Raw genomic sequence first — 25,177 nt, forward strand, 5'->3', positions numbered from 1 at the left:
TCCAGGCTCGCCTGCACGCTGCCCCGGCAACAGTGCCTCCGGCCCCCCCGCCCCGGGGAGACGCGTGAGCCTGCCGGTCTCCCCGCAGGATTTGAGGGCAAAAGGCAACAGCGGCTGTAAAATTATATACAGGCAAAACTGCGGACACCTAAGGTGACGCAATCTCCGCGCGAGGTGGGGGGGGCTCCGCGAGGACCTCAGCCTGAAGCTATCACCTGGGAAGCGGAAGCCGTCGGGAGAGAAGTGGCGGCTGACGGTGACGGGTTTTCAGGTGAGCCCTTTTCTGTATTCTCCAGTACCTTGGTAACGGCTAGGACCAGGAATCGGAGGTCTACACTGGCCCAGAAGCGATCGGAGCGGCTGGACAGGGGTGGGTTCGGGCCTCTGGAGCGGGAGGTCAGAGTGAGTTCCCGAGAGGAGGTGGCGCCTCGCTCGTTCTGCCCAGAGAATAGGAGATTTGGGGATTTTCTTGTTTCTAGGCACCCCCTCCTCCCTCTCTTTTCTCTGCCGAGAACGTTTTCTGTTTAAATACTGTTTGTTCTTGTAAGCCCGGTTCAGATGCCGTGGTCTCTAGGAGCCTTTCCTACTATCCCGACCCTCAGGTTTTCCCTCCCAAGCTCCGAACGCCTTTCCACTCGTTTCCTCTCCCGAGCGCTGCCACCTCTTGATCCAGGTGCCTCCTACCTGTTACCTCCCCTGGGTAACACATGGACCAGGGCTCTCGAATTTCCCTGAGTCATGGCAAAGTGGTCATCCCGTATTTTTGTCTTCTCGGCCCGTGCGCGCTGGGGCAGGGTCCAGGTTCTGGCCATCTGTGGCTGCAGCGCAGGGGAGACACGTGCAAAGACCACAGATTTGGGAGTCAGGAGCCTCCCGATCAGAATCATACTCCGCCAGTTCTCAGCTGTTGTGACCCAGACTTTACCTCTAGAAGTTTCATTCCTCACCTGTAAGGTCGCTAATGGAGAATTCATGAAAAGGAGCCTGGGGATGTGTGTGTGCGCGCCCGGTGCTGGGGCACTTTGTAAACTGTCAGGCACCCCACAGAAGGGAGGGACTGGTTGAGTTTGGGAGAGAGGAGTCTGCTGTGCTTCAAAATAGGAGATAATTCTGAAACAGTGCAATATATGTTAAGAAAGAAAGAAGAAGAATGTAGCAGGAGGGGAAGAATGAAGGGGGGGAAATCGGAGGGGGAGAAGAACCATGAGAGACGATGGACTCTGAAAAACAAACTGAGGGTTCTAGAGGGGAGGGGGGTGGGAGGATGGGTTAGCCTGGTGATGGGTATTGAGGAGGGCACGTTCTGCATGGAGCACTGGGTGTTATGCACAAACAATGAATCATGGAACACTATATCTAAAACTAATGATGTAATGTATGGGGATTAACATAACAATAAAAAAATTTAAAAAAAGAATAGGAGATAATTAACCTGAACCCTCTTTGCCAGCTAGGAAATGCTATGTGGTTTGAAAAATGTTTTCTTTGGATTTGTACTGGCCTATTGTATGGGCTTTATAATGACTTGCCTTTATGTAATGTCTTTGTTGGGTTTCAGAGACTCTCTGCAATCCAGCTAATTCACTGCCCTCATTTTACAGACAAGACTGAGGACCTGAAGGGGAAGGTGACCTCCCAAAAGTCACAGAGTAATTGGTAGAGTTGGACAAGAACCTAAGCCTGTAACTGAAGAGACCAGAGGTCTTTCTGTTATACTTCTTGGGAAGCAGACAGTAAGGTACTTTGGCTCTATACCATCTTTTTCCCTTTTAAACCCTCGTTTTCTCAGCTCTCCCAACCATAGGCCTTCTCACACTGTTATTGTAATTACCTTCTCACTGTTTCCTTGCTAGAATGTCACCTTCCCAATGACAGAAGTTGTGTCTTACTGCTTGTTCTTTGTTCCCAACATCCAGTACAGGGCCAGGCTCATAGGTGATGTTAAGGATAACGGGAAAAATCTACTAAACACATTTAATGCAGGCATGTTCCATATAATTATAATGAAATCTTCTAGATTCTAGTGTTCCCATTTTACAGATGAGGAAACAAATTTAGGGAAGGGAATGTGCACCAAAAGGGTAACTGGTGAAGGCCTTTGGGGAGCTCAGGTTCAGAAACCAATCCATTTAATTTCTCCCCCTTCTCCAGATCTTTGCAAATTATCTTGTAGAAAAAATGCCCAAAGTGAAAAGGAGCCGGAAAGCTCCCCCAGATGGTTGGGAGTTGATCGAACCAACACTGGATGAATTGGATCAAAAGATGAGAGAAGGTAAGTAAGTGGGGGAGTTTCTAACTGGGTGAGCTGTGTCTAAGAGTCACAGGCTTCGATGTCTCCAGGGGCCAGGCAGAAATGCGGGTATCACATGGGCATAGACAGCCCCACTGTGGCCTCCAGACACTGACCTGTTTTGTTTGCTTCTTAACTCAGAATATTAGGAGTTCTGGAAAATAAGATGGCACTAATGAAAAGGTCCTCAAAGACATTTTGGGGCCAACTTTGATATAAAAGTCTTAGAGAATAAAGATTGAATAGTCTACCTCTAATTATTTACTGTTCTGGTTAAGTACCTATTTAGAGTCTTACAAAATGTTTACTTGGAAAATCCCGTCCTTTTTCATGTTCACATTTTCCGTTAAGAGTTTTATCCAGATTTTTCTTGCTGGTCTCTGACACGGTTTTCACCACTTTGTTTTTGCATTATCTACTAGTTTTCCAGAATGTACCATGTTCAGTTTCTTCAAAATGCTGTATGATCTTGAACTTGATTAATCAGTGTAGTGTCTTTTTAGAAATCTTATCTGAAGCCACGAGCATCTGTTGGCCTTACAGGATCACAGTATGATCCCTTACTCAATTGCTTTTTTTTTTAAATTTTTTTGAGAGAAGAGAGAGTGCGGGGCCTGGGGGGTCAGGGCAGGGGAGAGAGAATCTTAAGCAAGTTCCACATCCAGCACAGAGCCCGATACATGGCTCCATCTCACAACCCTGAGATCATGACCTGAGCCGAAATCAAGAGTGGGACACTCAACCGACTAAGCCACCCCAGCACCCCTAAATAACTGCTTTTGTAAGGATTTTAAACTATTTGAAAATCAAGCATAAACAAATAATGGACATTTAGTTTTTTAAAGAATTAACATTTTAAAAGAATTGTTGCTGAGGTTTTGAAGTTAATCAAACATTTCTTTCGAAGTTTTTGGCATTCACCAAGTGGCAGGAATCTAGATCTAGTCTATGCTGTGATGCCCGTACCTCTGGCCTCTCCTCCTACACTCACTGGGGCAGGACTCCACATCACCCACTGAAAGGCGCTTTCCACTTTGTGTGTGAACCTGTATAAAACAACGTCCAAGAATGTTCACATGGTCTTGTGAAAATGGGTCCAAAAGGGATTTTTTAAAAATGGGAGTGCTGCTTTGATTAAAAGATTGAGAAATGACAAAAGCACAGGGAGGGACGCTCTGTTTCCAGATGCCTTATAAGCATGTTTGCCCCCCACCTTTTTAATTGAGATCTGACATAAAACATTTTATGTTTTAGCTGTATGTGATTTGATGTATGTATATATTATGAAATGATTGACAATAATTTAAGATCCATTACCTCACAGTTTTTTCTTTTTCTTGTGAGAACTTTTAAGGTCTACTCTTTTAGCAACTTATAAATACACAATACAGTATTGTAAATTGTAGTCACCGTTCCCCAGGATTTATTTATAACTGGAAGCTTGCACCTGTGACCCCCTTCCCCCATTTCACCCAGCACCCCCCTTGTTTCTTGAGGACTCTGATCAGATGTCCCCTTGTGCCTTCTTTGATCACCTGTATAAAATGTCAGTCCCCACTTCCCCTTCTGTTTTCTCTTCTTTTTTGTGGCCTTTACCACTTAGCCCCACGTGCCGATCCGCCTCCCTCCCCGGGAATGCCACCCAGAGCTGCTCTGCCTGCCCCACTGCTGTGCCTTCAACACCCAGAGCAGGGCCTCGGCTGCAGCAGGCACGGTGTGCACTTGCTCAGTCCGCAACACCTGCCTTTTGCTTGGATCACAGAATCCTGTGTGTGGAGCTGAACTCTACATCCTAAGTAATAGCATGGCCCCAAAGTTGGAGAAATGGAGGTACAGTTTTCTTGACCACTCCTTATCTTTCTCCTCTGCTCTAAAAACTGAGTGGAGGTGGTAGACAAAGATCAACTTGTAACTGCTAACAGAAAGAGACTTGCCACTTGAAACAATCCTGTTTAAGTCATGTGGCTTATTTTTTTATCTTTTAAAATAACAGCTCTATTGAGATTGAAGTCCTATTCTGTAAAATTTGCCCTTATACAGTGTTCAGTGTATTCGGAGTTGGGCAACCCTTACCTCCTGAAGAAACCCTGCACCCTTTGGTAGTTACCCCCTTCCCCCTTCTCCCCAGCTCTCCCAGTTTGAGCAACCACTCGTCTACTTTCTGTCTCTGTACATCATCATTTGGTAGGGGGGCTTTGGGGACTAGTTTCTTTCACTTGGCATCATGTTTTCAAGGTTCATCCGTGTTGTAGCAGGTCATTTCTTGTTCTGGTTGAATGATTCTTCATGGTGTGGGTGGGTTTTGTTTATCTATTCATCAGCTGATGGATACCAGGATTGTTTCTACTTTTTGGCTGTTGTGAATACTGCTGCTTGCACATTCATGAGAGTTTTTGTGGGCATGTGTGTTTTCAGTTCTCTGGGCTATATACCCAGCAGGAGAACCGCGAGGGCTTATGGTAACTTTAACTTCCTGGGGAAGAGCCATCTCTAAAGTCAAGAGCCTATTCTCCAGAGAGGCTGCACCATGTTACACTTCCACCAGCGGCCTGTGATCCAATTTTCCTACATCCTCAACACTTGTGATGGTCTTTTTGATGATAGCCAACCTAGAGGGTTATGAAGTAGGATTTATTCTTTATTCCTGGTTATTAAAAAAAAAGGGGGGGTGCCTGGGTGGCTCAGTTGGTTAAACCGCTGCCTTCAGCTCAAGCCATGATTCCAGAGTCCTGGGATCGAGCCCCGCATCGGGCTCCTTGCTCATGCAGGAAGCCTGCTTCTCCCTCTGCCTGCCGCTCCCCCTGCTTGTGCTCTTTTTCTCTTGCTCTCTCTCTCTCTGTCTCAAATAAGTAAATAAAATCTTTAAAAAACCCAAAAAAACAAGGAGCGCCTGGGTGGCTCAGTTGTTAAGCATCTACCTTCGGCTCAGGTCATGATCCCAGGGTCCTGGGATGGAGCCCCACATCGGGCTCCCTGCTCTGCGGGAAGCCTGCTTCTCCCTCTCCCGCTCCCCCTGCTTGGTGTTCCCTCTCTCACTGTGTCTCTCTGTGTCAACTAAATAAAATCTTTAAAAAAAATAAAAATTAAAAAAAACAACAACACTGCATCCTGTGCAATGAACACTACCTGCCACAAGAAAACAAAGACACACCTTTTTCTCCCCAGCTGAAACAGAACCTCATGAGGGAAAGAGGAAAGTGGAATCTCTGTGGCCTATCTTCAGGATCCACCACCAAAAAACCCGGTATATTTTTGACCTCTTTTACAAGAGGAAAGCCATAAGCAGAGGTAATGAACTAAATTCTCTCGGTCTCACCAACTTGAGTAGCTTTCACATTTACTTCATGGTTCTTGTTCTTGCAACCTCAGCAAGTGTCAAGTTTTCTTATTGGTAAAAAAAAAAGCGGGGAGGGGTCAGCGTTGGCTAAATATTCTTTCTAGTGAAGAGTAGTGATGGGCCGGGGCTGGGGAAGCTTTGTGATACCATGGTCTGATGCCCTTTCCCTTCTTTTTGACAGAACTATATGAATACTGTATTAAAGAAGGCTATGCAGATAAAAATCTGATAGCAAAGTGGAAAAAGCAGGGCTATGAGAACTTATGCTGCCTGCGCTGCATTCAGACACGGGACACCAATTTTGGAACAAACTGCATTTGCCGGGTCCCCAAAAGCAAGCTGGAAGTGGTAACGTCTCTACCCCTGTAATGTCTGATGATCAAGTTTGAGGTCACTTTTTCAGTTCGGAAGTCCGCCCTAGTTGACCGCAAGGGATCGAACATGATTTTGCTGACTGTCCTGCTGGCCATGCCCCAGGGAGTGAGTCCCTCTCCTGAGCAGTCCATGCTGGGCAGCGTGGCAACAGTCATGTGTTAGGTCTGGGGGCCAACTCAACTGCACCCTTGGGCAAGTTATTGAATTCCTTCCCCACATAGGAAGTGGGGGTGAGAACACCCACCCCCAAGGTGGTGGGGAGGGCTGAGTCAGGGGAGCATGCTCACCCCAGGTACCCTTTTCTCCAGGCCTTCTCCCCAGATGTGTTCCGTTGTATTTCTTCTGTCAGAACTTTGTTCTAAAACTCACTGGGCAGCTCAGGAACAGTGCTGCACATGTAGTTGCTGAGCTGACGGCGTCAGCCTCTCTGAAATGGAACTGCAGAGGGAGGGAGGTGGTTCCTGGGACATAGGCCATGGTCGCCTTTGAGTGCGGCCCCTTGGCTGACCATGGTGGGCCCAGCTGGGCGGGCAGGCCAGACTGCCCACCTCCCAAGGGGCCACCTGTCACACAGGTGCCTCATCACCAGTCCCTTGATGTTGCAGACCAGTTCTGGTTTATAAAACTCTGGGCCAAGGGCTTTAGCTCAGCAGGCAGCTCTGTCTCCCTGAATCATCTGTAAAGTCAGGGAGCAGTGGACATCGAATGAGGGCCCAAGGACATCAAATTCTTCCTTAAGGGAAGAATCTGGGTGCCAGTTTTCTGATGGCATGGAGAGGTGGTGGAATGGCGGAAGCCACCGCACCCCCCCCCCCGATTCTATGGTGGCATTTGGTCGGGGGTGCTGCCCCAGCCCTGTGGCCAGAGTAGAACCTGTTTCTGATTTAGTTGAGTTTCACCATCTAATCTTGTTTGTTTAGGTAAGGGTTTTACTCCTCCAAAAAAGAGAATAAAGGAAAGTATACACAGACCACTGCTGTAGGGCCTTCTGTCTGTTGGGCAGGCCCTCAGCCGGACATCCGGGCACACCTGGCCCAAGGGACAAGACCCTTCTGCTGCCACTCAGATTCCGGTGCACATCCTCTGCCCCTGTGCCCCCACTAGAACGTTCCCCAGCCCAGAGGCCCTGAGCCCCCTGAGCAGTAGCAGACCCACTTCCAGCTCACTGCAGGGTAGGTCATACTCACTTCATGGAACAACAAGAATCATTCACAGATTTTTTTTTTTTACTTTTTGGGGGTCAAGTACGTACAGTGTGCATAAATTCAGCACACAGAGGTATAGCTTCAGTGTCAGCAGCATGATTGTATCGGTCATGAAGATTTTCTGAGGAGTGTCCTGTAGACAGTGAATGTCCAGTTGCCCCCCTTGTTGCGGGGGACGAGGTGGGCGTGGCAGGAGCGCAGCATCAGCTGTCCTCTGTTGCAGGGCCGGATCATCGAGTGCACACACTGCGGCTGCCGGGGCTGCTCCGGCTGAGGCCCTGAGGACCTGAGGACCTGACCCGTCTTCACCCTGAACTTGGGACTTACGGGTTTCTGCCTGTCGCGCCACCCCCTTTCCTGGGAGCAGCTGTTCTCGCGGAGCAGTGCTCTGGGCCTGAGTTGGAGCATGGTCTCTATATGTAAAGGCTTTGGTGTTTCTCAGCTGTGATTTGTAGGAATAAAATTTTTAAACCTTCTGGGTCCTGCATTCATTCTTTCTGAGAGCCAGTGGACTGTGGACCCCAGTGGGCGAGCGCCGGGCCCTAGAAACCGGTCACCCTTGGGCCTCCGTCCTGACTCCACCTTGTAGGTGCTGTGTGACTGTGAGCAAGTTCACCTTCCTCATCCGTGATGGGGACGCCCACCTCCCAGACGAGGATGACCAGAGATGGCGTGCCAAGGTGGGCCAGGCTGCTCCTGGACCTGCCACGGACTTGTCAGGCACCCTGGACCCAGTGTTTGTCCTCATACCCATGCCTGCAAAACGCTACACCCCTCACTCCGGGCCGGACCCTCCCTCGGGCTCGAGGCCACACGAGCACATGCACAGGCCCGATGCGGAGCGGCCCCTGGGCTCCCGCAGAGCTCTGTGAACACTGTGCCCTTTGTCCCAGCTCTGCTCGCGGCCCCCAGCGCCTCCCATCACCTGCCTCCGAGGCCTCCGTCCACATCCGCCTCTGTGATGGGGTCTCGGTCCCCCTGGTGCTTGGTCCGGAATTTCTGCCACGGGTGGGGGGTTTCCTCCGCTGGCATCACTTTCAGCCACTGCTTGTAATAAGCTCGGAAGCCATCAATCTTCTCCAAGTAGGTGTTTTTCTCTTTGTACTGTAAGTGGAAAAGCACGGAGTCAGAGGAGCCACTAGTCACCGCACGCTACACACGGCTCATCCCAGACCACGGCCGCTGGCTCAGGCCTCAGGGAAGCTGTTCTTGCTTCTAGGTGCTTAAGGGAAGAGGGCAGGAAAACTGTTCGATACTCGAGTTGCTTACTGTCGAGAAACACAGCTGCTGTGGGGCAGGCCAGCTTCCCATCTGCTAACAGTCCCTCGAAGTTTGTGCTGCTGTGTTACACCCAGGGACAGCCCCCCGCCCCCCGAGCTAGAATCCCTGGGGGCTACCTGTGCCCCCACAGCCTGAGAGCCTCCCCTGTGTCCTCTCAGCACCGCTGCGGTGTCTCTGGAGAAGGGGAAGGACAGGGAGGAAACAAGATGCGCCCGGCAGATGCCAAAAGAAAGCTGGTAAAGAAAGAACGTAGGAGAAAAACCAGTCAAAAATATATCGAAGGTAACGACACAGCTGGCTTCCCAAGATGTAACAGTTCCAAACTTGTATGTACCTAATCCAGCCTGAAAGTACAGAAAACATCTTGACAGGCACAGGCAGAGTAAGTCACGGTCCTAAGGGACTAGGGACTAGGAATGTGATTTAATCCAGTAAGCTCCAGGCCTGTGGTAGGCTGGTATCTGGACTGAACCTGAGAAGATCCCTTGAGGACTCTACACCACGGAGTAAAGAGACAAATTCACTCCCTGGAAGATACCTGCAACGTGGCACAAGAGAGGAGTATCCAGAACACATAAAGAACTCTGGAGAATCAGACAAGACTAACAGCCAACTGTCCACAGATGCCCAGTTATGCCCTCTGCCTGGCATAAGCTCTACTGCTGTCTCCCGGATTCTTACTGAGCCCTCAAAATGGCCCTCAAGTGTTGCGCCTGCACGGCGGTCCCTGAGCCCATGCCTGGTGTGTCCCCGCCTGTCTCCCTCCCTCCCCACTGGGATGGTGCTCCTCCAGGCCACAACTGCTCTGGAGGCACTCAACATGGGGTCTGACTCCCGTGGGCCCTAAATCCGAACCCCCACAACCTGCTATCCTCAGTACAGCAGGGAGACAAGTGGACATTACAAAGCAGATTCTATCGTGGCCCGGCTGCCATCCCCGTTCACTGGACAAACAACAGTCTGTGTCGGGCACCAGGCAATGGGCAGGTACCGGGGAGCCAGGTGAGCGGGGCTTATGGTTTTGTGAAGGTGACAGTCACCTGTGCAGGTGTAATCACAGGTTGTGAAACACAGTGACAAGCAACAGGGCTGGACGTGGTGGGCAGGAGGGAGCAGCAGGGCATCCCTGAGAAAGAGCCGTCGGCGATGAGACCGACAGGGTGAGGAGCCAGTTACGGGAAGCACAGGGGGAGCGTACTCAAGGCAGAGGGAATACAAAAACCCCGAGAAGGGAAGGAGGCGGAAGGCCAGTGGGACTGACTGAATCCAGGGAAGAACGGCCAGAGATGAAGTGGGCCACAGGGACTCATGGGCTGTGGCTTAAGGAATTTGGGATTTCTCCTAAGGGAAGCCACTGACAGTTTAACGCAAGGGAATTCCAGTTCCGGAAGGCCAGACCCAGGGTTGGGGCAGGGGGAGGCGGGATGGTTAAAGAGAGGACAGGCGAGTGAGAGGTTGGCACACACACCCGATCAAAGGAGGGCGGGTACTGGGCTGCAAACTCCAGCTGGCGGATGACCACCTCATTCACCGGGACGCTGTTGCACCTCATGTGCTTCAGGATGTTGATGAGATAGGTGTAGTCCAGCTTCTTGAGGGCCGCGTTGATGAGGGTGCTGTAGATGTGGGTGTTGGGGGTCATGTGGGATTTCTGGAACATCACAGACATTCGATCAGCGAGGTGATGGCAGTCGTTGGGACAAAGCAGCCCACTGTGCGTGTCAGATGGCCATTAGGCCGACCAGCCACCAGGCCAAGACGGCCCGAACCTGGTACGCCCTGCTCCAAAGGAAAGCAGGTGTGCCCCGCACTGGAGGTCCATCCCACCCAGCCTACCTTCCCCGGCCTGAAGAGCTCGCTCAGAGATCGATGGCCTCAGGCAGTAAACCACGCGCAGGAGACCACCTCCTCGGCTCTTGGTTGCGGGTTTACTGCAACCCCTGCCCCCAGAATTCGGATACATCCCTGCTCTTGTCATGCCTCCCTTACCTCCAGAGTTGGGGCCAAGACCTGTTCCCACGCCCCCATCTCTCCCCACCGTAACCACCTTCAAGACTCTAACGTTTCCAAAGCCCGTTCCTGCAGCAAATCACCAGGGTCCACTTTCTCTCAAGCTAGAGCGACCGCACTCTCCCTGCCCCCATGCCCACTGTGCTGTCCGGGTGCAGAGGCCTGGGGCTTCAGGAGGGCCCAGCTCTCTCCCTGAACACCCCAAGTTAGCACCATGGGTGCCCCCACCAGGCCTGGACCCACTCACCTTCATGTCCGCAAGCAGCTGCAGACCGTCCGCTGGCCTGTGGCACCCGGTGGCCAGGCCACAGAAGGTCTGCAGGTTGGGGGTGAGGCCCCTCTCTGCCAGGAGCGGCAGCAGCGCCTGTGGGGACGGGGACGGCACCACCGTAAGCTGTGACCCACCAGGCCTGGCAGGAGCCTTCTCAGCTGAAGCCCGTGGCTGGCTGGAGACCTCAGGGGCACAGCTCTGCTCAGAGGCCTCCCCGCTCCCTCCGTGACCACACTGGGTGCGGGTCTCAACCCGGCTCGCAAGCACCCAGCTCCCCGGAGTTGGGCGGCTCTGCGAGGACCCCCGGCCTTCCAGCCCGTCTCCACCACGCCCTGCCCCCACCCCGAAGCCCTGCGTATTCCCGTGCCTCTCTGCTCCTCTGCTGGCCGTCCATCCCAGCACTCAGGCCTTCAACATCAGGTGAGCACCAGTGGTCTCCGAGGGCCCTGGCCCCACAGTCCAGGGCGGGACGACAACAGTGTGGGAAGTGAAGCTGAGGCTGTGGGGGGCCGGCGGCTGAGGAAGAGGACGCCCTCGCAGCCCGGCCGGCTCAGGGAGGGGCCCTGTCCTGTTCAGCTTGTCTAGAGGGCGGCGTGCTCTGCACTGAGGGCCTGAAGGCAGAGGCTGCGTCCCTGTCACCTTTGATGCCCACAAGAGCCCGGGTCAGTGCTCTGTCACACAGACACGTGGACAAAATCACACGAGGGCTCCGGTGTCCCCATCTGTGCAACGGGGGAAGCCTCGTACTGGCAGAGCTTGTGGTGTGGTCAGCGAAGAGAGGAACGGATGGGGAGCTCTTCGAACGGCATCTGACACAGACGGCTGGATCAGTGTGTGTGGGTCGGGGGGTGTGGCCGAAGTGTGGGGACACTCAGCAGCCACCAGGCTCTTAGGCCACGTGCCCCTCGGGCAGCGTGAGGACGTCTGCCTACACTCACCTGTGAGCTCCTCAAGGGGACGGGCAGCGCGGCCGGCCGGTCACCCCTCCGTTCTCAGCTTGGCCCAAGCCCAGGCCCAGAACGGAGGCTCTAGTCCGTCTGCCCACCTACCTCAGGATCAGGTGACGCCCCCTGCAGGGGAGCCAGGTCCTGCTTTCGGAAGGTCAGAGGAGGGAACGGGAAGGAGGGGCCCCAGCCTTGAACCTCGTGCCCGCCTCCGAGCCCCTCACCTTCGCCCCCTCCAGATCGCCAAGCTTGCTCTTCTTCCTCATCAGTGTGTTGAAGAACGTCACGTCAGCTTCCACCTGGTACGTGTCCAGGACGGTCAGCAGTGAGGACTCGGCGGGACTCCCGGGCTCCACCACCTCAGCCAGCAGCGTGAGGGTTTTGATGTTGGGCCGGAGCCCATGCTCTGCCATCTTGCCCAAGAAGCCCTCCAGGCCCCCCATCAAGGCCAGCCTGTCAGCTGGGGTGGTCACAGTCCCAAAGGAGACCACAGCTGGGGGGACTGCTCCCAAGGTCAGGAGGTTGGCCTCCAGCCCCCAGTGAGAAGGTTCTGGGGCCAAGGAAGTGAGGGCCACCATGCGGTCAGACTCCGTCTTAGTTTCCACCTCAGGCTGGGCCTTGCTGGGGGCTCTGGCTTCGCGAGGCTCTGGAAGGCCCTCAAGCACCTGAGAAGGTTCCAGAAACAGCTGCCTCTCCAGGGCCTCCACGTGCAGCCTGACTGACATGCCATCGCCCAGCCGGGCCCGGGCTCTCCTCTTTGCCCAAAACCCACGTGCCGGGGGCTGGAGCGTGACCGTCTCCTCCCTGGGCCTCAGGAGCAGTGCTGAGGCCACCTCCGGGTCCCCCAAGCCGCAGTCTCGAGCTGCCCCCAGGAGCAGGTTGTAGCCATGCTGGCTCGGCTGGAGCCCCAGACTCAGCATCTGCCTCCACACCTGCCGGCAGAGACAAGCTCAGCTCCGTGCTCCTTCTCAGAAGAGCCGTCAGCAAGCAGACGCGAGCAGTCAACAACCATTCAGCAAGTGCAAGGGGCCAGGAAGGAGCTGGAGAGCACCTAACCCGATGCCAGGCTCTAGACAACTAAGAATCCTAAGAATCTGAGGACTCGCGGAGACTTCACGGGGGCGCTACTCCTTTCCTCTCTCTAGCTCACCCCAAAACTGTTCTCCCACTTTCACCTCTCTGCCTCCTCCCAGGGCCCCTGTACTGGGAACAGACTTTGCCCTGGGTCTCTGCCCACCTTCTCTGTACTTCTCTGGGGAGGGACGATCACAGAGGCTAGGTTCTGGAAGAGTCTAGGCTGATTTAAGAAACGGATTTAGCGGCACTTCCTGAGTGCCCACTCTGTGCCCTGTCCCACGCAGCCTCCAGGAAGTATGAGAGCACAGGGCGGGCACGGTGGAAGGGGGCTCAGCCAGGAAGAGCGCCTCCCAAGCTGGGGGCCCAGGCAGCCCTGTCTCCTCTTGAAATGAGATCATTTTCATCCCACAGCACAGCGCCTAGCATACTCAGTGTGTTCTCCACAAAGGACCGCTCTGGTCATGTCTGGGTCACTCTGACACCCAGACCACACCGTTTCTAAAATGCCACACAGGGCTCACTGGTCACACTGAATTCTTTGTCTGCGGGATCAAAGAACGGCCACATTCAGTGGGACGAGAGCTCACATCTGACTTCCTGTCCTCATCAGGGATAAGTGTGCAGACAAGGCAGGGACCGTTCAGGCCCAGGTGGGGACGGCCTGCAAGAGGTCGGCTGCACACCTGAGAGGGTCTTAAGGAGGGCAAGGGTCTCAGCAGGCACCTCCATGGGGAAACATTGACAGAACTGAGGGTTAGCAGGGATTCGGGCTCTAGGAGTTGGACGGACCTCGGTTCAAATCCCAGCTCTGCTTCATAGCTATGAGACCTTAGGCCAGTTACTTAACCTCTGTGAGACTCACTTTCCTTATCCGTAAAATGGGGCTGACGGTACCTAGCTTGAGCAGTTTAACAAATGCACAACACAAACCAGCTATTAGCACTACAGACTGTTTCTAACTAGAACAGATCTAGAACAAAGAAAGGGAGGAACTAGATCTTGGCTGATTTTCACTAGAAAGCTACTGCTTCCAGAGGTAAGGCAAGCATCTGGTCCAGGGCTGTCCCAGGTCCCTGGGGCTCAGCCTCCACATGGATCAGCCACCTAGGGAGCTTGCTGAAATACCGATCTGGACACAGTAGGCCCACGGTGGGGCTGAGACCCTGCTTTTCTGACAAGCTCCCAGGTGAGGCTGATGCTGCCGGTCTGTAGGCCCCACCTTAAGCTGGAGGGCTCTAGATGAGCTCTGGGTCATTCCCACCTGTGGTACCATTGCTACCACTAGACTGGGGGTGGGGGAAGTTCTCTCTGGGGATCTAAGGTAGAATCAGAGCAGTGTATCTCAACCCTGATGTCTGTGAGAATCTCTCAGGACTACATGCAGAAATGCTGAGTGGGGGCCTGTGGGAGGTGGGCTGAATACGCACTCTGGGCAAGACTGTAAGCTTTGCCGATATGAGCTAGCTGCCCAAAAGGCCACTCAGCAAGTGAAAGAGCGCGGGCTGGCTGTGCCCTCACTTGGAGGGCAGCCATGCGGCCTCCTCGGGCCTCCTTCCCCTGCCATCTGTAAAACGGTGGGGAGCAGTGTGCTTTGCGAAGGCCAAAATATTGCAAACATAAAAACACCCAGCATGGGGCAGTCGCAGGTGCTCAAATGCACGTGATCATCATTTGTGCCCGATACAGGTGCACAGGAGAAGGGGGACAGGAGGAGAGGCAGGAAGGCAGAGCTGTGAGGGACAGACCTGCAGGGCGTATCGGAAACCTGTCTTCTTGTCCTGGATGCAGCCCATGAGCAGGTAACTGAAGGTCTCCTCTGTGACTGCATGCCCTTTCTGGACGATTTCCTGGAGGAGGGAGTGGAGGCCATGATGAGAACTGGTGGCAGAGGCCGGGCCGGGGCCCGAGGGCTCTGACTCAGGGCAGACACTCCTGGGGCAGGCCCCAGCCCGTGCACCTTGAAGAGGTGGGACGTGAATGTGGCTCTAGGGTGGCTCGGAACCAGCTCCTCTCTGCACTCCCTCCTCCTCTCCTTCCGGGCTGCTCTCCCTGGCTGGCACGATCACTTCTGGGCAGCCCCTCTGCAAAGACCACGCCAGCAGCCACTTTTAGCCCCTGTGCTTGAGGCACTGGAACTGCACAGAGCTGGCTTCAAGTCCCAGCTTTGCCACTGGCCACCTGTGAGTGTGGGCACGGCAGGAAGCTCCCCGGCCCCAGCCTCCTCATCCCTAGAGCGGGGTCACAGGCAGGACCCACCCTAGAGGGTGTCTGGAACAACCTCACCACAGAGGGTGGTGCCCACGGCACGTGCTCGTGGCGCTTGCTACCCCTGGCCTCCCTCGGGCCTGTTGGGGCTGGCCACTGCCTTCTTGAAACGTTCTTCCACCTCTCGGCCCCTCAGGGGCTCCTCCTCGAGCCTGTCTTCCTCTGTCCCTCTTGTGAGCATGGCTGTCCCCACCCTACCCCACCACTGCCGCTCTCCCATCCCCAACTCTGTCACCAAACCTTCCACCTCAGTGAGGTTTTATTTTTATTTTTATTTTTTTTAAAGATTTCATTTATTTATTAGAGAGAGAGAGAAAGCACAAGCAGCGGGAGTGGCAGGCAGAGGGAGAAGCAGCCTTCCCGCTGAGCAAGGAGCCCGATGCGGACCTCGATCCCAGGACCCTGGGATCATGACCTGAGCCGAAGGCAGACGCTTAACCGACTGAGCCACCCAGGCGTCCCTATTTTTTTTTAAAGATTTTATTTATTTATTTGAAAGAGAGAATGAACAGGGGGGAGGGGCATAGGGAGAGGGAGAAGCGGGCTCCCCGCCAAGCAGGGAGCCTGATGCGGGGCTCGATCCCAGGACCCTGAGATCATGACCTGAGCCGAAGGCAGACGCTTAACGACTGAGCCACCCAGGCGCCCCTCTCAGGGAGGTTTTAGTTTGTGCTCCCTCTTCCTGGACAATCACAGCTGTCTCTTAACTGGTCCCTCTCCCCCACCAGCTAGAGTGACCTGCATAAAATATCAATGGCATCTCTGCACAGGCCAGAGGCCTAGCAGCCACACTGCCCTCTTCTGGAAGCTTCAACTACCTGCCTCTCACACAGCACCCTTCGGAGGGATTCGTTACTCTCAAGGTCTCCAGGCTTGAGACCCCATGATCCTGCCTCTCCTGCAGGGCAGGCCAGCTCAAGGCAGCCAACCCACGGTCTGGTCAAAGCTGCTCTGCACCACGTGGTGCCTGGACAGCCCATCAGGTCGTCTGTCCTGCGGGGGGCAGGCGGGACCTCACAACGTGCAGTGAGGAAAAGCGTCAGTCAGCGATGGAGAAAGCGAGAGCAAACCTCAGAGCAGAGAGCAGGCGTGCCCTGCCCACGGGCCTGAGGGAAGACGAGGCTGCCAAGGGTGTGCCGAGCTTCTCCTGAGGTCTGGTCGTGGGGACCTAGAGCCTTCCTTTAGGTGTTAACTCATGTTTGTCTCCCTTCCCAACCTGAGCGGGCAGAACCACCACCCTGCTCGTGCTCCTCCCTGCTTAAACACCCTCACTGTCTCCTTCTCTGGAACTGGGAATAGAAACCCTCCTTACAGCCGGGGAATAAGAGGCTACAGGGGGCACCTGGGTGGCCCATTTGATCTTGATCCCAGCTCAGGTCTTGATCTCAGAGTCGAGAGTTCAAGCCCCACATGGGCTCCAAGCTCCACCATGGAGCACACTTAAAAAAAAAAAGAAAAAAGAGGCTTTGGGCCAAAGCCCTGCACAGACAGGCCCCTGCTCAGCACTCCCAGGCCCCCACTCCCCTGCTTCCCTCGAACCTGGCACCTCCTGGAAACCGGGGATTTTTGTTCACTGTTCTAAGCAGGAGGCCTTCCCTGGGGAGCACGCATTCATCCCTGGCGCTCTGAAGCCCCGCCCTCCGCTGCGGCACCAAGGGGTCCCACACACGGAGTCACAGCACACGCAGCCCACCGCCCTCCTAGGGGTGACCTCTTTAGCTGTCAGACTGAGGCTTCTGAGAGTTGGTGAACCCGAGCCCGACTCCTCATCAGCCCCTGAACCCTCCCGTGAGGGACAGTGAGCCACAGCCTCACGTCTGCCACGTGGGACCGGCCGCGCAGTGAGGAGAAGGAAGGAAGGGGCAACCTCACCTTGAACACATCGAGGCACATCCTGAGGTCTGCACACATGGCCGCCACCTTCAGCAGTGCATGGTACGTTTTCAAGTTGAGCTGGAAGTTCCGGGCCTGGAGCTGCTGCCGGAGCTTCAGGGCGCTCTGCAGTGCAGAGTCCTTCCAGGGGGACTCGGCGCAGACGTTGAACAGGGCTGTATACGTGGCATCCGAGGGCTCCAGGTCCCGTTTTTTCATCTGTGGAGATGGGAAGACATCTGGAGGTGGCTCTGGGGTCAGCTGGACACACAGGTGACATCCACCCTGAGGGAAAGCTAGAGAGGACCCTGTTCCTGCAGTAAACAGATCCGCTAGCAGGGCCTGTGCTAAGGCGGAACTGAGTGACACGTCAGAGCCTCCTCCTCCAAAACCCTGACTCGGCCAGAGGGCTCTGAAAATGGACCCTGCATCCAGATGCACCAAGCAAAAAGTCATCCTCCCCATGGCCATCAGCCCACTCTGGGCCTGAGATGCCTAGAGCAGGATCCTCCTGATGCTCCCAGGTCACCCTAACTGTTAAGACCCATGCGGTGGAGCTGGTCTGGGAAAAGTAAGGAGGGGACAATCAAACCCCAGCTCCAGCGTTTACTAACTGAGGGGTCGTGGGCAAGTTAGCTCCTTGTTGGAAAAACGGGGATGACACCGTTACCTTTAAAGGCTGTTGTGAGGGTCAGCTAGGAGAGTGGCCCCCAGACCAGCAGCAGCCAGGAGCATGTCACTGCAGCATCTCAGGACCTCCTCCCCACCCCCCACCCCCCACTGCCCTGCAGAGTCACAAACCCGGGGGTGAGGCTGCCACTCTGCTTATCAAGCCCTCCAGGTGACGGAGCAAACTGGAGTTTGAGAAGCTCCTGGTAAACCCAGTGCTCTTTCCCAGAGAAGGGCCATCTGACCGAGCACAGGTGACAAGCTGCTTGCAGAGGAGTGTAAAGAGCCTTGTTCTCAGAGTCAGGCCATTTGGGGCTCAAATCCCAGCCCCAATGCTCTCAAGCAGGGTGACCTTGGACATGGCCCTTCACCTCTCTGGGCCTCTGTTTCCTCATCTGAAAAATGAGGATCATGATCCCGACTTTGAGGATGATGTATGCTGTGTGCGTCCTCACATACACGACAAATGTGTCCCGAGGACTTAGTACAGGCTGGGCACTGGCCACCAGTGGTTACAGGACAGACAGCCTGTTTTCATTGAGCTTCCACTCCAGACAGGAGGAAACATAACAGACAAATAAGTAATCAACAACAGTAGTAAGGGCTGCAAAGGACATGCACAGAAAACGGCAAAGGAAAAATAGTAGAGGTGGAGAAAGCTGGCAAACACCACTATCGCCAAGTGACCAAGGGATGTGTCCTCTCTGATAAGTCCCCTGACAGGAAAAGGGCACTTTACCTTTGTGATAGCCCTTCCCCGAGCCCATAACCCCAGGCTCGTCACAGGAAAGTACAAATGGAGGGACTCCTGGGTGGCTCCATCGGTTAAGCCTCTGCTCAGCGGGGAGTCTGCTTCTCCCTCTGCCCACCCCTCGCTTGTGCTCTCTCTCTGATAAATAAATAAAATCTTAAAAAAAAAAAAAAAAAAGAAAAGTACAAATATAGAGACATTCTACAAAATCCTTGACCAATACTCCCTAAATCTGTCAATGTCAGGGGGAAAAAAAGGAAACTCCAAAAATGTCACAAAATGGAGAACCCAGACTGGATACAGGAATAGAAAGAGTATCTTGGTGGAAAAATGTGGTGAGATCCAAGTAAAATCTGGAGTTCATCCACAGTTATGTACCAGCGGTGGTTTCTTAGTTCTGACAAATGTACCGTCACTACGTGAGATGCTAATGTGGGGATTAGCTGGGTGACAGGTATTTGGGAACTTTTTCTACTGTCTTTGCAGCTTTGCTATAAACCTGAAATTGTTCCAAAATAAAAAATTAAAAAAAAAATAAGCAGCAAATTGATGGAGAGTAACTTAAGGCAAGAAAGAGGGAACTGCACTTCTCTGAGGTGACAGGTTGTAAGTCACTTAAGGATCCTGTGCATGTGAGGAAGGGCTGTTACCTGACTGTGAACCAAGAACCATAGGAAACACCCCCCTGGCACCAGCCACCCCTCACTTAGCACCTGAACGCTTTTCTGCTGGTCAGGGAAGCCTCCTGTCATTCCCCACCATGATATTTCATTAGGTCTATTAGAGGATACGTCACTTTATCGTTTGTAACCACAATTCCTCCCCCTTGCTTCCAGCTAGAGATGACCCGGCCTCGGGCAGGCACATCCCAGATGACAAGAAGTCTTGCTTCTGGCGGCGAGAGAGGGTGGGATCACTCGTCCTAGAGCCTACTAACCTCCTAGGCAAAGCTCTTTCTCGGCTCACAGAGGAAACAGCTTCCTGGCTGTGAGAACAATAAATACAACACAGGAAGTGGATGAATATAAAGCGAAACCATCTTCCAAGAGGAATGAAAGCCCTTTTCAGAGGACCAGCTTTGGAAGCCAAGTGCGCACGTGTGTCCGGTGTGGGGAGTAAGTAGGGGTGAGGGGACGTGAACACACCTGGGGCAACGGTGGAGAAGGAAGGGGGCACGTGGGCCCTGCCGTGGTCAAGGCAGGTGCTGGAGGACCTTCCAGCGCATCTCATGTCATCATCCAAGATCACCTCCACTTTACAGAGGATGAAACAGAGGCTGGGAGGTTAGTCTGGCCGCAGGTGACATCCCACCATGCGTGCCTGGCTCTCTCTGCCTCTAAAGCCCAGGCTCTCTGGAGCCTCGCCCCCTGCCCCCGGCCCTGGGCCCCCCACTCACATCGTTGTAGAGGCGGAAGGCCTTCTTCAGGTATCCAGCCCGCCCGCAGCCCCCAATCAGCACCGTGTAGTTGCACTCGAGGGGCTGGAGTCGCTCCTCCTTCAGCATCTGCCGCTCAAACAGGTCCAGGGCCTCGGCCAGCTGGGAGGGAACACGGGAGGGGGCTCAGGGCGGCCTCAGAGACCCTCAGCAGAGGGAGGGAGACTGAGAATGAGGGACCCTCCCAGGCCTGCCCAGGAGCTACACAGCCGCTCTAGGCCTCTGCCACCAGCCTCTTGGTCCCTGTGCTCTGCAGCAAGAGAGCTTTGTGGTGGCCAGGAGGAAAATCCCACTGAACTCCCACCACCTATGAAGGCTCTTGGCCCACTGCCATGGCTGCCTTCCCTCCAGCCAGACAATGAACTCCTTGAAAGCAGGGCCATCCATGTCTTTGCCTCTTTGTGGGCCTACAGTAGAGCCAGGGCCTGGCCCTCAGTAAGTCCTCAGAAAATGTTAATTCTGCAAATCCCGGGATCTGTCCTGCCCTTGCTTCCTGGGTGACCCCATCTGCAGCGCCAGCCCCATGGGTCTAAGTGGGAATGGGAGACCGGGTTCTGCACACTCAGGGCCACTGTGCTGCACGATCGCAGGGGGCCGTTCATAGCAACACTCCTGTGATGGCGCAACACAGCAGCCCCGAGTGACCGGCTTCCTCTGGCTACAAAGCCCCGTGGCCCACAGTCGTCTCTACCCCACCTACTCCTTACACCATCCCCTTTAAATCCTCAGTTCACTCCTTTACAACTTAAATTTTCTTTTTCATCCAGTGGTTCAACCAGTAATGACTGAATCCTGCTATGTACCAGGCAAGGTCTATTTGCTGGGGATACAGCTGTGAACAAGAGGGGACTCCTTCACGGAACGTGTCTTCTAGTGTGAAAAGACCTACGCCGAGTGAGATAACTAAGAAAAATATATACTGTGTCAAATGATGTTAGGTTTTAAAACAAAAATAAAGCAAGAAGCGCCTGAAGAAGGGGATGGGAGATTCAGTTTTAGATATGACAGCCAAGCAGGGCTTCACCCAGAAGGTGACAGAACAGTGATCTGAAAGAGGTGAGGGAAGGAACAACACTGCTGAGAAAAACAGCGAGTGCAAAGGCCCTGAGGCAGGAGTGTGCCTGGGAGTTGGAGCTGGAGGAGCAGAGAGGAGGCCGGGATGGCTGTAGCACCGTGCGGAAGAGATAAGAGTAGAGAGGAAAGGGGGGGGTGGAAGGCAGACCCTGCAGGCTTCATAAGCTATTCTGAGGGCTTTGGCTTCTCTTTATTCCTCAACTTTTCGTTATGGAACAGCTCAAATATACACAAAAGTAAAGAGAATAGTATAACGATAATGGTTATTAAATTTGGCCAATCTTGTTCATCCATAGCCTGTACTCCTGCTCCAAACTGATTTTTTTTTTTTTAAGTAGGCTCCACACCTAAATTGGAGCCCAATGTGGGGTTTGAACTCATGACCCTGAGATCAAGACCTGAGCAGAGATCAAGAGTTGGACGCTTCACCAACTGAGCCCCCCTGGCACCCCTAAAATGAATTTTTTAAAGCACATTTCCAGACATTACATCATTTCATTCCCCAGATCTTCAACAAACACCTCTAAGAGATTTTTAAACATAAATGCAATGTCATTATCAACACTTAAGAAAATGAACATCAGTGTCATCGAACACGCTGAGGGTCCTGGAAGGAAGAGTAACATAATCTGCTTTAACAGGGTGGCTCTGTGCTGCGCGCAGACGTGGGAGAAGGAGGTGGTGAGGGCGGCAGGGAGCTCAGTGACAAGTGTCGTGATAGCTGAGGGGGTGAGGATAAGGCGAGGCCTGGGCTTTCAGAGGTAGCGCTGTGCGAAGTGTGAGGATTGGCAACATTTTGAAGCTCCGGCTGGTGAGAGAAAGAGAAGAGTTAGGGACGGCCCAAAGGCTTCCGGCCTGGGTGGATGCAACAATGCAACTGCCATTTAGTGAGATGACGACAGTGTAGGGAAAACAAGGCTGGAAACCAAACTTTCAGGCCCATGTAGGTGAGCGTAAGGGAGCTGGTGAGGTACCTGGATATGCAGACTGGGAAGGCTGGGCTGGAGATACGAACATGAGAACTGCAATTGGGGGAGGGGGGGTGAAAGCCAGGGGGCTGGTAGATTGCCTGATGCAGCACCCAGGGTGAGTGAAGACAGAAGAGCCCTAAGCATCCAAATATTTAGAGATCGGGAAGGTAAGGTGGCCCCTCCAAAATACTGGGCTTCCAGGGAAGTAGAACCGGGAGCAACAGAATCCAAAGGTTCCCTCACCTTCCCTTCTTTGATCAGGCGTTTGCACTGAAAGAAGTACCAGTAAGGCGTGTTTTTCTGGCCCCGCCATATCTCTGGCTCCAGCCCCCTTTCCTCGTCTTCAGCATTCTGTTCCCTGAGACGTAAGTTATACAACTGGGCTGTCGATTTTCGGAACATTCTCCTCGAGGAGTACTTGTTGGAGAGGGTCCCAAAGCTCTCCTCTTCCTCCTGAGTGGCCGTGGGGCCAGGCTGGCTCAGGTCAGAGCTGAGGCTGCTCATGTTCTTCTGGTTCCCTTGGCCAAGGGGTGGCTGTGAGGGGGAGCTGCTGCAGGCTCGAGTCAGCCCCACAGCCCTCAGCCATGCAGGCCCCTCCCTGCCTCCTGCCCATTTGGCTCTGAGAGGGCCAAGGTGCTGGAGGGTGGACAGTCCCACAGGGCGGAGTCCAGAGAAAAGCCGGGCCAATCTTGCGAGGTCCATGTCTGGCTTTCTCCTCCAGGGCCTGGCACAGGTCAGAAACATAATGAAAACTACTTGGGTCTGTAGTCACAAAAGGCAGAGAGAAGACAGAGAAGTGGTCACAAGCACGAGTGCTGAGATTAGAACACCTAGGTTCAGATTTCAGTTTTGCCAAAGAACCACCCATGAGTCCCTGGGCACTCGCCGCTCTGGTCTCAGTCTCCTGCCCTGTGAACTGGGGTTAACTAGAACCATCGCCCACACAGCACCATAGCAACAATTGAACGAGGCCTCTGATACACGGTGTGCAGCACAGTGCCGGCCCAGTAAGCACTCAACAGACATAAGCTAGTGGTATTATCAAGCCATGATCTAAGAGACTGGGCACGGAAGTTAGACCCGAGTCTGAGTCCTGGCCAGAGCTCTATGACCAGGCCCATCCCTTGACCTTCCTGTGCCTAGATTTCTTCAGCTGCAAGATGAGGATGATCCTACCGACCTCACCACAAGGTTATAAACATTCACTGAGATGTTTCTAGTACATCTCATTTAATAGATGCTTTAAAAATTGTAGCTATTATAATGTATTATTAGAAAAAAATAGCATTCTGGGCCTCTGCACAAGGAAGTTAACTCAAGCATGCCTTTTCTGCAAAATCTGTGGATAAATGGGCCGGAGTTGTGCTGTTCAATATAGTAGCACTGGCCACATGTGGCTACTGAACACTTAAAATGTGTCTAGTCTAAATGAAGACACACTTTAAGAACAAATCACACACCAGATTTCAAAGATTTTATACCAAAAAAAGAAGGTAAATTACACACAATAATCTTCTGACATGTCGAAATGATAATTTTGGATATATTGGGCTAAAAAAACGTAACTTACTTTTCACGATTTGTAAGCTTTATTTAAGGTGGCTACTTAAAAATTTTAAATCATAGGGCGCCTGGGTGGCTCAGTTGGTTAAGCGACTGCCTTCGGCTCAGGTCATGATCCTGGAGTCCCGGGATCGAGTCCCGCGTCGGGCTCCCTGCTCGGCAGGGAGTCTGCTTCTCCCTCTGACCCTCCTCCCTCTCATGCTCTCTGCCTCTCATTCTCTCTCTCTCAAATAAATAAAATCTTAAAAAAAAAAAAATTTTTTTTTTAAATCATATGTATGCTTGCATTATACTTCTACTGAACAGTGCTAGGCTAGAGATCCTGGTGTGCACACTTCAAACTCTTCAATAAAAAAATATCAGGGGGCGCCTGCGTGACTCAGTCGGTTAAGCATCTGCCTTCCGCTCAGGTCATGATCCCAGGGTCTTGGGATGGAGTCTAGCATCGGGCTCCCTCCTCAACGGGGAAGTCTGCTTCTCCCTCTCCTGCTTTCTCTGTCAAATAAATTAATAAAATCTCAAAAAAAAAAAAAAGAAAATGTAAAATTACATATGTGCTCAAGTTATATTTCTGTTAGAGCGGCAGGCCTCACCAGACAGGGAATGCTAAGGGCCCTCTGTACTAGTGTCAGGAGGGTGCTGGTCAAGAGAGGCTGTCTAATACGGTACCCAGACCTGGGTTCACAGGCAGCCCAGTTCCACAGCCAGCCAGTCTCACCTTTGCATTCGGCTGCACTGCTCCAAGACCCCCAGCAAGTCACTCCCCTTCCTGAGCCTCGGTTATTAATCAATCTGCAATCACTTCCGAGGTCTAATTTTACATTTTCAAGTAGCCACATTAGATAAAGTGCTTACATGCATTAAACGAAATGCACCCCATTGCAAGAAAAAACCCCAATGATACCGAAATAGGTATCAAGAAGTTTTTTAAAAACTCCTCCTATACTAGTGCTTTTTCGACGCATTAATACCAAGATCCTGCCATCCTGTCACAGCAGGGATCGGCGTCCCTGATAGCTTGTAGTAGCTGCAGATACTGTGTCTCCAGCCATCATTTACACTCATCTCCATTAGAAATCACGACTTAGTTTAGGGCCCTGTTAACGCTACTCCGTCAGTCACGGAAGGAAATGCTCATTTCACACAAAGAAAACTAAAGATGCAATTTTCTTTCTACCCAAGTTCATTAACCTGCCCAAGCTAATAACCCCTGAATTAGAAACGCGCTGCCGCCGTCCTCTCTGGGGGACCGGCCCCTCCCCAGACGCTCCCCGGGGCCCTCTGGCCGGCCCGACCCCCTCCACACTGGCCTCTGGAGCCTCGGTCGTCTCACTAGGCGTCCCCGGCCCTGACCCCGGCTGCGACACTCGCTGCCCCTCCGTCCTGCCCCGCCCGGGAACGGGGCTCCAGTAAAGGTCAAACAGGATCTCACTCAAAAAGTCCGGCCCAGCAAATGCAGCCCGGACTCCCGCCCCAAGTCACCCCCAGTCCAGCTCCGCGTCACCCCGCCGCGTCACCCCGCCTCCCGCGCCCGCCTCACCGCGCCGCGGACCAGGGTCTCGTTCCCAGACACCTTCCCTTACGCGCACGCCGCTGCCGGCTTCACGCAGGCGCAGTCCGCGACGCGAACTCCCCGCCCCGTACGCGCGGAGGCGGGTTACCCCGGGCCGCGAGGAGAGGCGGGAGTTCGGCTGGCGGCTAGCCTGGCCTAGCGGAGCGTCCCGTACTCCCCGCTCTATTGGCCGGGTCTGGACAGGCGAAAGGCCGGCGCGGGCTCCGGGAGCTCC

At 53.4% G+C, this 25,177-nt stretch overlaps 2 protein-coding genes across 9 annotated transcripts; one reads left to right on the top strand and one right to left on the bottom strand.

Annotated features, from left to right (window-relative positions):
- Positions 1–82: 82 nt before the first annotated feature.
- BUD31 (BUD31 spliceosome associated protein) lies at positions 83–7,683 on the top strand. 3 transcript variants are annotated; one of them, XM_036064849.2, is made up of 6 exons: positions 83–271; positions 1,602–1,738; positions 2,152–2,272; positions 5,456–5,578; positions 5,809–5,975; positions 7,431–7,683. In XM_036064849.2, the coding sequence occupies exons 3-6, from the start codon at positions 2,179–2,181 to the stop codon at positions 7,479–7,481; spliced, it is 435 nt and encodes a 144-aa protein (XP_035920742.1). In that variant the 5' UTR covers positions 83–271; positions 1,602–1,738; positions 2,152–2,178; the 3' UTR covers positions 7,482–7,683. The 3 variants fall into 3 exon arrangements, with proteins under 3 accessions (XP_035920742.1, XP_035920741.1, XP_077930480.1); XM_036064848.2 differs by having other exon boundaries at positions 1,602–1,733; XM_078074354.1 differs by lacking the exon at positions 83–271 and adding an exon at positions 275–370.
- Positions 7,211–25,024, bottom strand: PTCD1 (pentatricopeptide repeat domain 1). Of its 6 annotated transcripts, XM_078074347.1 has the most exons (10): positions 24,931–24,949; positions 23,398–23,885; positions 22,071–22,551; positions 19,744–19,884; positions 16,928–17,146; positions 14,536–14,637; positions 11,938–12,645; positions 10,746–10,862; positions 9,957–10,139; positions 7,211–8,311 (listed from the first exon to the last, which is right to left on the bottom strand). In XM_078074347.1, exons 3-10 carry the CDS (start codon positions 22,527–22,529, stop codon positions 8,129–8,131), a joined length of 2,112 nt encoding a protein of 703 aa, XP_077930473.1. In that variant the 5' UTR covers positions 22,530–22,551; positions 23,398–23,885; positions 24,931–24,949; the 3' UTR covers positions 7,211–8,128. The 6 variants fall into 6 exon arrangements, with proteins under 6 accessions (XP_077930473.1, XP_035920725.1, XP_077930475.1 ...); XM_036064832.2 differs by lacking the exon at positions 23,398–23,885 and having other exon boundaries at positions 24,931–25,024; XM_078074349.1 differs by lacking the exons at positions 23,398–23,885; positions 24,931–24,949 and adding an exon at positions 24,974–25,021.
- Between the last annotated feature and the right edge of the window lie 153 nt (positions 25,025–25,177).

Source organism: Halichoerus grypus, chromosome 6 (genome assembly GCF_964656455.1).
Source record: "Halichoerus grypus chromosome 6, mHalGry1.hap1.1, whole genome shotgun sequence".
NCBI lineage: Eukaryota > Metazoa > Chordata > Mammalia > Carnivora > Phocidae > Halichoerus > Halichoerus grypus.

Bases quoted from the DNA above. Each gene is read 5' to 3' on its own strand.
- PTCD1 (XM_036064830.2), bottom strand. From the start codon at position 22,571: ATGTTTCTGACCTGTGCCAGGCCCTGGAGGAGAAAGCCAGACATGGAC. The intron at 10,863-11,937 runs GTGAGGGGCTCG...CCGTCCCCACAG, and splicing joins GCGATCTGGAGGGGGCGAAG to GCGCTGCTGCCGCTCCTGGC. The intron at 10,140-10,745 runs GTGAGTGGGTCC...GTGATGTTCCAG, and splicing joins AGCTGCTTGCGGACATGAAG to AAATCCCACATGACCCCCAA.
- BUD31 (XM_036064849.2), top strand. From the start codon at position 2,179: ATGCCCAAAGTGAAAAGGAGCCGGAAAGCTCCCCCAGATGGTTGGGAG. The intron at 2,273-5,455 runs GTAAGTAAGTGG...TTTTCTCCCCAG, and splicing joins GGATCAAAAGATGAGAGAAG to CTGAAACAGAACCTCATGAG. The intron at 5,579-5,808 runs GTAATGAACTAA...TCTTTTTGACAG, and splicing joins GAGGAAAGCCATAAGCAGAG to AACTATATGAATACTGTATT.